The sequence below is a fragment of the Mesitornis unicolor genome, unplaced genomic scaffold (genome assembly GCF_000695765.1).
Source record: "Mesitornis unicolor isolate BGI_N332 unplaced genomic scaffold, ASM69576v1 scaffold3835, whole genome shotgun sequence".
NCBI lineage: Eukaryota > Metazoa > Chordata > Aves > Mesitornithiformes > Mesitornithidae > Mesitornis > Mesitornis unicolor.
The window spans coordinates 109,834-124,585 of NW_010184700.1; the positions used below are offsets into that span (position 1 = coordinate 109,834).

General features: G+C 40.8%; 1 protein-coding gene across 1 annotated transcript in view; it reads left to right on the forward strand.

The window, feature by feature from the left end:
- MTUS2 (microtubule associated tumor suppressor candidate 2) overlaps positions 1 to 14,752 on the forward strand; it is a gene marked incomplete at its 5' end in the record, with an annotated part of 160,396 nt that overhangs the window by 104,298 nt on the left and 41,346 nt on the right. The window contains 2 exons of the mRNA XM_010184549.1: positions 800 to 898; positions 5,330 to 5,538. Of these exons, the coding sequence (XP_010182851.1) occupies positions 800 to 898; positions 5,330 to 5,538 (308 nt within the window). The remainder of the gene's footprint in view (positions 1 to 799; positions 899 to 5,329; positions 5,539 to 14,752) is intronic.

A 14,752-nucleotide genomic window follows, 5' to 3' on the forward strand; every position in this document is an offset into this window, starting at 1 on the left:
GGAGAGGAGAGGAGAGTCAGCAGCCTGGCACATGCCTGAGTCGTAGATGAGCACGAACCAGGTGTTGGTTCAGCCTTGGGGGCAGCAAGGCAATGATATGGCCCTGTTGTGTCCTGCATTGGCACACTGGATTTGTGCACTGGATGTGCTGCTGGCCCTGCCTGATTTACTGCACAGGCAGAGACCCACTCTACTATCTGGGATCCAGCACTGACCTGACACATCTTGCCTGCTTCTGATTCTGCAGAAGCCTGCCTCTTATCTGTATGAGACTCTCTTGGAAAAGCTGGTCATCAGAAATGGTAGATTCCTGACGTGTGGAAAAAGTTGTTAGAGCAAGGCCCTGCAGGTAACTTAAGTCAGCTTTGCACAGTCCTGCTCAGCTTCTCCTCCAGCCCAGAAGATCCTTGGCTGAGGCACAGCAAGGTAAAGAGAGAGAACAGAGAGCTCAGAACAGATAGGATGGGCTACCTGTGTAGCTGTTTGTACCTTAACAGCATTTGTCACTGTGCAGATGGCTGGAGAACCAAGATAGTGTGTAAGGCCTTCTTCTGACCTTCTTTAGTGCTGTGCATGTCAGCTCAGCCACAAACACACTGTCATGCTTACAGAAGTGACAGGTTGCCATCCAACATAGAAGTAATGCGTAGCATCATCCTGTCTGAAGCCCAGGATGTGTATTGGTGAAATACTTACATTTTGCCAGTGTGGTGTGTATCTTACTGGCATAGTTCTGCACAATTGCAAACAGAATTATAAACCAGGTTTCTTTCTACCTTTATTTTTTTTTCTAAAACAGGTCAGAAGAAAGAAGTACAAAAAGATCAGGATACTAACAGACCAGCTGTCTCATCCCCTAAGAGATCAGCAGTAACAGCCACCAAGGTCCATTCACCAGGTATTTATGAACCCAAAAGCACTGTTTCAGGGAAGATTTAAACTTGTTAATTTTGCATTTCTTGTTAACACACTAAAATCTGAGACCTGCTTTCGTTAAGTGAAGATTGATTATGTCCAAGGTTCATTAAGCTGGCTCTGAGTACAACAGGCTTTGTCATACCCATGCATAAGCTGAATAAACTTATGTTTTCTTTGTTACAACCCTGTAATCATGTCTCCTTCAAAACAAAGAGTTGTTGCTATTAGATGTTTAAGGACACATGAACATTTTTATTTATCATTATAATTTCCTTATATAAAAAGAGAAAAGATAGATATAGTGAAATAAAAGACACCTCAGACAATTACCTGGAGTGACAGTATATTTCTCAGAATCTGCTCTTACTGTTGTACAGAGGCCCTAAATTTCCTGGGCTATTTCTATGCATAATTGGAAAAGGGCTTATCTATAGAAATAACCTTCAGAGTTATTGGGGCACTATTACCCCTCAATATTGAGCACAAACACAGAGTTTCAGCATTCCTAAACAATACCTTTGTTTATTTAGTAGAATGAAGAGAACTTTTTTCTATTTATGTATCTTAAGTGTATATTAAAAAATGTATCAGGTAGCTAAAGGCATTTGTAAGACTGATGTTTCGCTGATCTGAATGCTTCTGAAATGAGTGGGCATGGTCCCACTGACTTTATTGTACTTGCAGTTTATCCTCTGCTCCATTACCTCATTTTTCAGACTCTATCTAAATAATTTAAATATCATTTCTACAGCTATATGATGCTTGAGTTATAATTATGGGGGGTAGAAACCCATGTTTCTTGATTTGATGGTAAAATATAAAACATAGAACAGCTCTTTGGCTCCTATAACTTGCATCAAGAGTCTCTTCATGTTTACTAAACTCAATCCCTATCCTTCTCCTTCCCAAACAACAAAAACAAGAAAAGGGAAGATGAAATTTAATCTTCCCAGGCACTAACAGGACTCAGAATTCTTCTCCTTACTAAATAACTAGGGTAAAAAGATGAACTTAACACTGTCCTCTGAATCATGTAATTTTCAAGCTATTTTGCACCTGATGAGATCACCATGAGAGATCCAAAGTAAAATTTGTTGCACAGAGTGCCAGACCAGCAGCTCAGAAGCGTTTATAACAGTGGGAGTCCAGTTTAAGCACCAGCAGTGATTGAGGCTGCGACAGCATGTTGCAGCACAGCTGATTTGCTTCTGCTGGAATTAGAAAGCAGAAGGAAACACAAGCATATTTATACTGTGTGTTAGTGTTTTCTTACTGCATTTCCATGGGTGACTTAATGATTTTCAAGGCTTCAATTTTTGGCATATCCAATTAATGAGGGCTCAAAGCTTTCTTCATTCTCATGGGAGGTTGAGTCACAGCCCCCTCTCTGTCAGACTGATTTAGGATTTCTTAAGCTTGATTGTCTAAAATTATAGCAACCTAAAATTGTTTCTCATTTTAAGGATCAAATAGGAAAATAAACCTCATCTTCATTTATTTTTTTAGAGTAGCCTTTAGCATTCTTTGAAATAACAACAGCAGTAACAAAGTGATAAAGACAGATAATCTTTTCACTTATTTAACAACTGCACAAAATAATCAAAGCAGCCATGAGACAAGGCAAGGAGTGAGTGTAGCTGGGGCCGAGGGGCAGTAGCACAGCCTTTCCTCCATCAGGATCACATGTGGCATTTGCAGCTTATGATAGGAGAGCATGTGTCTGCCAGGTAACTCCACCACAGCAGGCATGGATCATGTTCTCAAATTTCTGAGTGTCATTTCTAGGTTGTTTCTCCTCTGTTACTGGCCTCCTCACATGCAGTTCCTTTTAATCAGTGCTGTTTTTTTACTATAATACATTTATTTATATTTTAGCTTTGAATTTGATCTTTAGCATTTGAATCAGTCCTCCTGAAGACTTGCAAGGGCATTTTGGGCTGCAGAGTCTTGTAGGAATCTTTATTTTATCTACTGATGCAATACCTTTCATGAAATCTGGGTATAGGAACAGATGTACAGAGGTGCAGGTACTCTTCTTCCACCCCATTGCGGGATGGTGCCATCTTTTTCTGACATCTGGCACTCTACAGATTGCTTGTTATCAATACTCTCAAAGTAATTTCCTCACTTTTCTTACCACAATGTTGGTAAAAGGCAAATAAATTGCATTCCCCAGCTAAGTCCTCATGGAGTCTGTTAATTATGAGCATATACTTGTTATGTCTCCTTAGTTCAAACACTTAGGTAGATAAAAAAGATCTGGGAGTTTTGAAGCAGATCAAAGGGGTCAGTGATTTCAGTATACACTGAGTCTGTCCCCCTGGTCCCACTATCAGCAAAAGGGACATTCATGATCACGATCAGTATCATTAATATAAACCCTGTTTTGTGCAGAGCAACAGAAAAGAGACTTCGATGGCAGAACAAGCTTAGTAAGCTGCTTTTCAGACCCAAATGAACCAAGAAATTCAGATTTGCCCCTGAGGAGAATAGCACAGTTTAATTTACAAGGACAGCTTAAAACACTGACAAGGACAACATAGAAATGTACACTTCAAGTGTTCCCATGCACAGGAAAGCTAGAAATATATAAGACAAAACAACCTGGTAGGTTTCTGTTTTAATTAAATCTGGACTGATTTCAAGGGCTTCCCCCTACACCTCTCTCTGTGCCTTCTGTTGTAACACCACCATTCTGTCTAAATAACACAAGATTTCTATACTAAAAAGACAGATATTTGTGGCTGTTGCTTTTACGAATTTCTTATTTTGTGGTAATACCTACTGACAAGTTAAGAGTCCTTTTAAATTAATGAAAGAAAGAAAATGTAATTCCGACACAAAAAGGTGTACAGGCTTTAACTGACAAGAAAACTGATAGAGAGCAATAGCTATAGCTGGTTGCACTCTCTTAATGACAGAAAGTTGATTCTAACTTCCCATATTATGTTACTTATGTCACATCATGAAGTTAGTCCTGACATGTTGTGAAATCTGGTATTCCTCTTTGCAAATGCAAGTCATGGGCACAAATTGTTCCAAAGGCTGTTTTGCACTTGTGTCTCTTTGCAGTTGCAGCATGAGATACATGTAGATGTGAGGGAGCATCTCTGCTGGAGCTACCTCCGTCTAAGCTTAGCCTGGAGCCAGAACTTAGCCGAGAAGGTTGGAAGATATGCTCCCAATAGCTCCACAAAAGCCGGGCATCTGAAAAAGTAGGAACATGCTCTTGGAGTATTGCTCTGGCAAAGCCATACTGCTTCCCTGCCTGACCTAGTAAAATTGCCCTAAGGATTCATTTGCACACCCAGGACACAGTCTTAAAGATCTAAAATATCTAAACACATCTAAGAAAACTGCCTCTGGAACAATGCTCTACTTCACAAATTGGCTCAAACTCATACCATCAGATGCATCTCTGTGGAAGGATTCTTCTGGTTTTTAGGAAAGGCATAGATAGTATCCATGGCAGAAGACCATCCCCTGTTACATTGGTTGCTGAGGACTGGTTGGAGACATTGTTTCTGTATTGTTTTTCAGGAACTGTATACTACAAGACAATAAAAATACAAGATAACCTTTTTTCAGATTCTTGCATATCCAGTCCTTTCTGCTAACACAGAAATGTTCGTTTTTAATCTGTATACAGACCAATGTCCGCCATCTTCAGTAACACATGGGAACAAGGTGTCTGACTCTATTTTTTCTCCCTTATTTACTCTAGCTCCTAGACTAAAAGCTTGGGACTAATGGGAGGAGCTGAGGAAGACAACCAGAGATTCCTGGCCAGTATTCAGGAATGAGCTAAAAAGCAACAGTTTGGTGTGTTTGCATTCAGGGAAGGACAACTCCAGCCCCACACTGTCCCTTTTGGAGGCAAAAGGAAATCTGGCACCTCTTTCAAGTCACCAAGCTTGGAGTTCAGGTGGCCAAAGAAATAATGTGTAGAGTGTAAAGGTCATCCAACTGCTTTTCACATCCACAACAGGATAAGGTGAATCTCAACCTGGAAATGCCCATTTCTCTCACTGCCATTCAGGAGAGTCCACATCACATGTCAAGATGCAGGCCTCTATTCCTGTAGATGTCTAACATGGGTGAGATGAATCTTCCCTCTAACAACCTCAGTTCTCAGTAAGACACTCTTAGGAGAGCTCTCCTCAACTCATAGTAGACCTTCAGGCTCAGAGCCTGAGGTGAGATGACTGTTACAAAGTTTTGAGCTTTATCCCCTAGGGAAACATATTTTGCTGTGCTCTTGCTTTTTTTTTCTCAGTTTGAAAGTCATTACGGATCTGTGTGAATGATTTTTTTCTTTTATAGGGCTGAGTCTCAAAGGCCATAGAAACACATAAAGGTCATGTTCATACATATGAAGTAAGTAACCCTGATGGTCTTCTCTCCTTTGTAGGACATCCCAAGCAAAGGCCAGCCACTCCAAAGAACGGATTGTCCCCCAAACCAGGAGAGAGTCGAGAAGCTGAAAAGCAGTTTGTTCAGAGATTGAAGGAAAAGTATGATGAGCAGTCCCGGCAATTAAGGAATATTCGAGATGAGCTTAAAAGAGCCAGCTGTGGCTTTGATGTCTTTGCTATAACAACACAGCACTTTTTCACTCAGGTAAGTGCAATGGGTACTTTTTACCACTGGAAAGATACTTTGGCTTTACACCAGTCACTTGTCCAAATTTATTACACAGTCATTGAAACTTTGTTCCTGAGAGCAAAGCATGTAATTTCTTTGCAACTGTTATTGTGAGAAGGTAATTATAATTTGATGCCATGTATTTGAAAATCAAAGTGCAGGAACTTGGAAGAGGAAAAATTGTGACTGAAGTGTTTGTCACAAGCAAGAGGGATTTCAAGATGTTTTTAGGAGTGACACAGATGCAGAAACTTAGAAGTCCCAGTCCCTGACCACTACAGCTGGAATGGAAAATGTAACTATATTGTAACTATAAAGATACTGATACTTGCAAACAAATGTAAAAACAGACCGTGCCTTTAGTCAGTCATAGGTGCTGAATGAAGGAAAAGATTTGCTTTCTCACAGTACTTATCTACTGTTCCTGCTTACCACAGATCAGGGAGAATGGTCCCTGTTACAGAGGTGCCAGTTCCTGAAGATGTTAGAATAACATTATCTCAGCATTTAGGAAATTACATTCCGCTCGTATAGAGAACACAAAGAAAATATTGTCAATAATTAGAGAAGCTTATTTATCCACTAAACCCAAGACCAAATAAGTAAAGTTTAAAAGGTGACCACAGTAACCATGAGGGACTTGTAGGTATTGCTTGTTTCTAAAGCCATTTAGTGGTCTGGGAAATCTAGCTGAGGTCTGAGGTCCAGACCTGGTTCACCTGATGCCCATGTATTTTATACCATCCAAGGTAAAGCTGCGGTCCCAACTGATCACCAGCAGTAGGACCCAAGGTTTGGATAATATCCTTGATTGCCTGTTTGTCTATTTTTGGAAGAGACGAGAGTAAACTTTCAGCATTAAATGGGAGAGAGAAAACAAAAAAAAAAACAAAAACAAAAGACAGATTCAAGTAGTGCTTACAAATTCTGAAAAACTTTATTCGATTATTTTGTTATTTTAGGGGGAAAGGTTTGAACAAATTGAACCTTTGAACAAGTACCATACTTCACAATTTTCACCAAGTAGGAGATGATTTTGCTGGGAGGGAGCTTTTTTAAAAAAACAGGGAATTTTTTAAAAAGTACTAAATATTTTAAATAACTTTCCAGGGGATTTTCCCCCTCTATTTTTCTTTAGTTTTGACATTTCTGGGCTTGATGGGCATTTCTAAAGATTTTCTTCTTTTTTTTTTTTTTTTTGCTATTTTTTTGGAACTGACTGTGAAGTGTCCTTGATTAAAGCAGAGGGAAACAAAAAAGGGCAGAGCAGTGTCTGCTCAGCTTTGTCTATGCATTGTCCACTAGGGAGAGATTTTTCATCTCATGCATCATTCACAATTTGCTGAAGCTTGGGCATAGGTCCTTCGTCTCCTCTGGATGTGTTTTAAATGAGAACAGCTGCCGCAGTTGAGCTTTGAGATTACTCTGATCCTGTTAGTGCATGTTAGATCTGTCCTGAGGATACCTCCTAAATTGGACACCTCAGAGGACTTTATTTAATAGAGTCCTCTTCAAATCTTGGATGGGCATAGCTGTGCCTTATCTTCTCAGCTCCTCTGCATTATCAGGCCAGGTGGGGGTTTGCAGTAGTACTCCTCTGAGTGCTTGGAGGGCTTAGAGGTATAAAATACTATACTTGTGGAATTTAAGAGTCTTCAGACTTTAGCAGGTTTAGATGTAGACCTTTTTCAGATCCATTGCTGGACCCATTTACCTGCGTTCAGCCTGAATGTCAGTCTCTTTGGGGCTTGCCTGGTTGCTCTGGAGTGTGTATATCTGCACATCACCCTTTGGTGCGGTACAGGACACTTATGTCTTACTGCTTACTGCTGGGAGCCATGTAGCATGGACCCCTTCCAGCCAAAGGCACCCCTGGCTTCCCTGGGTGATGAGCTGCCCAGCCAGTGTGAGCCCAGCAGGTATACATTAGACACTCAGATCTGATACCTATATTAGGAATATGGTTACTCTGGTTGCTTTAGACTCCATTTTTAGTGAAGGGAGGCCAGTGAGCACTTCCAGAAGACTATATACAGCACCAAAGATCTGAATTTCTGCTCGAGGCACTTACCTGTCTCAACTGAGTCCTCCAGGGAGGCCTAAGGCTGCTGCACTTATAAATTCAATGCTCAAGTTTAGAGCCTACATGTAGTGGGATGATCTGGGAATACTCAAGTGGTTGCAAAATTGGGCAGTCTGTTGTCTTGCAACATAGACACAGACTTCCAAGTTTTTGAGAGTCATTCAAAAATACAATTTGTAGACATTTTCTGAGATTATTGTTTGAAAGCTTGAGCAAAATTGCGTTGGCTGGCTTTGAGTTATGGCAGCATGGAAAAAGAAACTTTTCCCATTATAAAAATAATAACTGTGTGTGTTTACTTCTGAGAAGCCTGCAGGCAAAATGGTTGAGGTCTGAATAGAACCACAGTTTGGCAAGGGAATAACACTCATTCAGGAACAAGGTAGGGCCTTATTCCAGAAAATTTTGGGGTTGATTTGTCCAAGTGGCAGTTCTGCTCTGCTAAGCAGGGGGACGATCCTACTTTGGTGCTCCTGACAGGCAAGATTAATTTAATAGGCACAAGGAATGCACATTAAATAGCAGTACTTAATACAGACCCATTAAATGACAGCTAAACCGATTTGCTATCTTGTGAAAAAGCCTGGGCAGTCGAAGTAGGTGATAACGCCTAGATGCATTCCTCTGCAACCTAGTTTAGGTGATCCTGCTCTGGCAGGGGGGTTGGACTGGATGATCTTTCGAGGTCCCTTCCAACTCCTAAGATTCTGTGATTCTGTGATGACTGAGGCAGTGGACAAAACAATTTAAAGCAGTGGTTCTGACATAAGCATTTAGCTAGTTATGAAAAGTAACGATTGCAGCACCTGTAGACAGCTTTTAATTATTATTTAATTAGCAGGTTAATTAGTTAAGGCTCTCAGATAGGCATGCATGGCTCCTCTTGACTTTGTGAACCGCTTTACACTTATTCTGAAGAGGAGCAGATTGAGTTTGTCCTCAATGTTGGAAGTTCATCACATCAATACAACCCTTGTGCTATGAGGGATACTCAGAAGTGAACAACTAACTGGCAGGAGCTGAAGTGATACCGTCAAGAGAATACCATGAAGACTTTTTAGAGCAAATATCAGAAACGGCTCCCCCTGACTTGGATCAATCCTGACCTGGTCTGGCTTGTTAGCTCTGTAATAATGACAGCCCTGGCCAAGTTTCAGCCCTGTTCAGTGAAGTGGCCAGCAGCAGCTGCTCTTGAAAGTGGTAACAGTGCCATCTAAAGGAGAGCAGCCCAAAGTGAAAAATTCTGAAGGATGTGTCTTTCTGGACCTAAACAAGCAGACAAAATAAAATCCACATTCGTGTGTCTAGCACACTCAGAGCAGATGTGTTTATGCTGGAGACTGTCATGGTCAAACTGTGCTGAGACCCTGGAAACCAGACTAATGCCTTTCTGCCAGTATGGCATGCCTCGGCAGCTGAAAAGCTGAGTCTGGTTAGCAAGTTCTGCCTCTGAAATTTCAAATTAGGACTCCAGATCTACAGTGAGTGTGAGGGATAGGGATCCTTTCTGGACTGCAGACCCCAAAAGGTGAGAACGGGTAAGTGAAAGGGTTATGCTGGGGTCATCTGTCCCATCCTCTGCATAGGCATTGAAGGGTTTCCAGACTTGCAGCACAAACTGCTCAGGACGGGTCCCAGCATGTGGGCACAATCAGATCAGCTGGGAACAGGGGAACCACACAGATGCTTTAAACAGGAGTTGGGACAGCACTGCAGCACCTGGCAGCATCTCAGCACTTTGCGTCTACCAACATCGGGAAAGACACATCACCAGTAACCAGTGTGTATGTTTGTCTCCACACCTGAGTGTGGGTTACCTTTGGGTGCATATACAATACACATCTTCCAGACAGCAGCATCCTGCAAAATCTAGGATGGACAAGAAAAACTTTTCCCCCCATTTAAATAACTGAGCTAAATCTGTGCTTGTGTGTTTTTCAGAGTAATGTTTCTGTCTAGTGAATGAACAATATGCCACCCAGTGTCATGTAACTACCTTATCCAAATTCCCAAATGTCCCACTATTGTTTCCAAAACAGTAATTTGGACTAAAATTTCAAGTGCTTATCTCAAGCTGAGCTGAAAATGGTTTGTTTCTTACAACAATGAGAATGATTTTAGGAGAAATATATCTGTTGTTTGTGCCTGATGGTGGCACAGTGGTAAGAAGCCAGCACTCATCAGAAAGACTGACCTTCTGACTTTCAGGAGTACTACTTTCCCAACATTTACAAAATATGTTATAATTTGGCCCAGGAAAAATCCTTAGAAAAGTGCCACTTCTTCCTCGTCTTTATTGCAGCTTGGCTAGATTTCCTGTGTTGAGCAAGTTTAGTTTTTTCTTTGCTCCTACTAGAGACCAAAGCAGTCAGAACCACTCAATCTTTTCATTCTGTGTCCTGGAAAAAAATCAGTTTTGGACTCATCAAACCCTGACATTTTAGGGATATGAATAAAAAACATTTTATTGTGAGACAAACAAAACACCTTGTTTGCTTGGAAGGAAAAAATTAGAAAGATGCTTTGTCATCATTTAGAGCTTTCTAAACAGATTTTAAGTAGAAATACACAAGATTCAGTACTGAGGGCTACTACTTACAGTAAAAGAGAGCAGTAAGAGTAGAGAGATGCTCCTTTACTTGAAAGTGTTATGACAAAGGCTCTATAATGTGACTGCTATGGGATCCACAGAACACACATATGGTCGATCTGCCCAAGGAATTGATCAGGGTCTGTGAACTGAAGGAAATTGACTTCTGCCAGCCCCCTGCTCCTTTGCTGTGCATGCTAAAAAACAGGCAGTGAGAAGGTAAGATCCTGTAGAAAAAGAAACCTTAAAGCAGCTAAATATCTTTCATCTCCTCACCCTCTGGGTATCTGGATGTTACTAGAGAATACTGCATGGGGCCTATAGGAAAATAATTTCATCCAAGCTCGTGTCAGATCGTGTCACTCATTTTCCACTCACACAGCACCTCTCGGTGCCCAGTGCTCTGCTGCTGTGATTGCAGAGCCAGACACTCATCACACTGCATCCTTTGGGTCTGCCAGCAAAACCCACCCCTCACCTAGCACAGATGTAAGAGATGTTCTCAATCTCTGTGTGACTCAGTGCCCAGCTGTCAGCCACTGCTGTGACAAATAGTGCAAATTTTGGTTTTGGGCGGTGGAAGAACATGCTTCTCTGGGAAGCACTGGGGTAGTTATATGACCTTGTTTTGAAACAACCCCCAGTTAGAGTATGTTTGTATCCTGTGGTTGGAGAAAAATTGTGTTAGTTACACATAAATATTTCAAATTTCAAAATAAAAAAGGAATAGCCTCAGGCATTCTAATGCTCCCCTTGAAGAAGTTTTAAATGTCTATTAAAAATTAAAGCTATCTTTATTTACATATCGTCCTCAAAGGAAAATATATTTAGGCTGTATACCAAGCATCAGGTAGAGGTGAATTTATTTTCTCCTTTTGTTTATATTATTGATCCCTGTGTAAGCAACTGACTTTGACAGCCTTGATTTTATACCACATTCAGAGGTAAAAAGCAGAATCAAGGTCAGAAGTGGCTCTTGTGGTGATGGCAGCCTCCAAGCATGATATTTGGCTTGAGGAATTTGGCAAAACAGTAGGAGTTTTGTGAAAAGCAATGAAAAGTAACAGGCTCTGGTGGCATTGCGACCTTTGCTCATGCAGGGGACAGAGCAAAACCAATTCACAGATACTCTAGCAAAATTTCTAGTAAGAATGTAACAGAACAAAGATTTTGCAATTCATTGTAGGTCAATAGGTGCAAGGTTCATATACGAGAGTATTAATCACACCAGAAATTGAAGGATTTTTCTACTTCCATAAAAAACCAGAAATACTTAATAAATGAAATTTTATAGATACCTTTCAGGGAATTTGGCAAGGCTGGACAAAGTTTTCACAAAAAGGGAGCAAATAAAGATTGTGTACCTCTCTTTAGCAGTGGGGTAGACAAGCCCTCACCTGTTCGGGTAGGAGAGATCCCACCCTCTCTTTGGGAGTCAAAAAGCTGAGCTTTGCCTCAGAGACAAAGCTTTCAGCACATCTCTTGTTTTATACACATAGTCAGAAGATTTCACGTTCATTTCAGTATGCGATGAAATGAAATGTCAGTCTATAAAGTTGCTGTAAAATGGGAGGCCATGCACTGATTTACAGCTAATCTTCAGAAGTAATTTCAAGACCAAATATTTCAACAAAGGTCTAAGGGTTGTCACAATCAACCTAGCAAGGGGGGCAAATACCAAATTACTGACCTATAAGAAGCAGTGACCATGGAGTTACTTGACACATATTTACAGGCTGGCGATCATTTTCCAGTAACCTGTCCCTCTGGCAGATCCATGTCCCTCTCACCCAAGTGGTCAACCTCAGGCATCACCTGATAGCTCAGTCAGTGGCTGCAGCCTCACCTGGAGATACCTATTACAGCATCCCAGCAGCTCTCCTGCCCTCAGATACACACCCATTGCCTCCCCTACCTTCTCCCTGCTTGGATTTTTAGACCTCTGGCAATAGTAATTTTCTTTGGTGGTTTTACATTACCCTCAGGGCAAAGTGGCATGGCCTAATTAATATAGACATGTCCAATAATGACATATATAGACATCATCAAAATAATGACAATAATGATAGTGCAAGAGCAATTAAGTTTGTTTAAGGGATCTTGCTGATTCTGCACACGTAAGATGAATGATTTATTACCCATAACAGAGATCTGGCAATGCTGAATGTCCATCAGACCAGCTATGTGCCAGCTTTTTAATTGCAGAAATAGCAAGCCTGATGTATAATTGCCCTGATTTGGTTTTAGCCATCAAAAATCATAAAGGCTAGCCTCACTTGAAAAATCAATTTTTATCTTCTTAATTGCTAGTACAATAAAATCTGTTTAAGTAACATTAGCCGCTTGTGTTTAATTGTGTTACACAAAACAAGGAACAAAAAGATGTTATCTGAATTGAATTGTGTGTGTTAAAACCAGAAAGGACTTGGCTGACCATGTATTCCTTTTTGTTAATATTTGATCCCTGTATAACAGTCACATTAGAATTTAGGTCATTAACATTTTTATTATTCCACAGTTATCCCAATAGAGTGCTAAACATTTTGCAGACAATGTGAAGATGATGTTCCAGTCCTGGAGTGCTTAGCATCTAAATAGGCAATAGCCCAATTAAAACTGGGAAGTGAAAATCGCTGTTTGGAGATTACCATACGTTTAATTTATTCAGGAATTTATATGGAAAGATAGTCATGTATTTGTGTACCTGCACACAGATACAAACATCTGCATGTGTGCAAGCACATCTACAGTCTCTTCTGCTGTCTCAGATATACTCTGGGAAGACATGTGTTTTCAGTGAACTTATAATGGATAGGGCAGGAGCATCACAGTGCCTGGGGTCAGTGACAGGGTCACAGTGACAGGTACCACTGGAGAAGGACCAGACAATGCAGTGTCCTGCCAGTGCATCACCTAAGCGCAATAATGAGGGCAGGCAAGAAGTCAAAGCAAAGCCATATACATCAGGAGGTGCGGAGGCAGCAATGGTTGTGTGTACACAGCTCTGTACGAGCTGTAAAAGAGAACACAGTGAGAGCACTTTCTTTTCTGAAGACAGAGGTATTCCCACTATTCATGTTCATTTACACCTAACAAGTGTGACAAATAATTTATATCCCACACCAAGTTTGTCCCACCTTCCTGCAGTGAAGGTCTCTGGGCTGCTGCAGAAATGAGCAGCAGTTCGTACCCTGGGTAGCACCACTGGACTGATGGCTGCCCCAAGGAAAACAGGCTGCATAGCTATTCTTGTTATCTCACTCTGATTTAATCTTATTTCATTCATAAAATAAATATTTCTTCCTTTTTTATGGCTTAGTAGACTGAGAAAAGGGACCTTGGTATACATAGCATAGAGAATTCTTTTTGGAGAGACATAAAAAAGAAGCATGTTGTGCAATTGTGTATGTTGAATGCTACTGCTAAAATAAGGAGGTTGGATTAAAACTGAAATTGTATACATTTATCACAAATATAAACATCAATATCTTGTCCATTAATCTAACAGGAGACAATCACTAAGGGTTGTAAAGGAAAGCTACGATACCTACAGCAGTTGACTGAATAGTCCCAGAAATGTTTTATGTGAGCCCTCAAACTGGAGGGCCCTCCTTTGCTCTGCAATGAGCCTCCAGCTCAGTGCAGCAGCCATGAGCACAGCATAGGTGTCATTCAGGTGAAGGAAGTATGGCCTCTCGCAGCGTACCTACGTTTGATTTACAGTTAATGGGCAAACCCAGAGGAATGCTTCCCCTCAGAGGGCATATGCAGCCTGTCTGCCCACGGATAGTACATGGATAGTTCTTTCCCATAGTCTTGGAATATCTTCTGTTGTGTGTAAAACAGCATTGCACCTATCTATAGTTAAAATTAAGTACTGGTAGTTACTAAGTTTTAGGAGCATTTGAAAAATGTTCTGTCTTTTCTCCCCTGCCCCAAAGGCATTTTTAAATGTCATTTACAGAAAGACTTCAGAAGATTATTTACTGTGTTCCCTCACCACTGCATATTCCTAAGATAGAAAGTTCTGATATAACTCTCTGTCTCTCCAAAATTACTGATGCAGTCTCAGGGGCTGAAAGTGTAAATATCATAAGTCTTGTGTAGATCCATCAGCAGATGCATTTTGAGCTGATGCACAAGAGGGATTTTGCAGCAATACAGTGGAACTTTCTCTGGTGATGAAAACTCCTGGCAGATGTGAGGTGGCTCCAAAGCAAAACAGGGCTTGAAAATGCAGATAGACTATGGCTACAATCCCCAACTTTCAGCCTTTCAAGACTGTGTGCCGCATCTGCAGCAGTCTCTCATATAGACATGTTGACAGCAAAGGAGCACTTTCTTTATTAGTGAAGTTCTAATTTGATATTCAGTTTTGCAGGTCCAATCACGTATCCCCATTGCATTCCATGTGAGTTGTGGCTACAAATTTCAGCAGATAGGTAGCCACATATTTGATTTGTGGACTGTGAGCTGCATATGTTTTTGAGCGTATAAAACCAACATGCTTACATTCC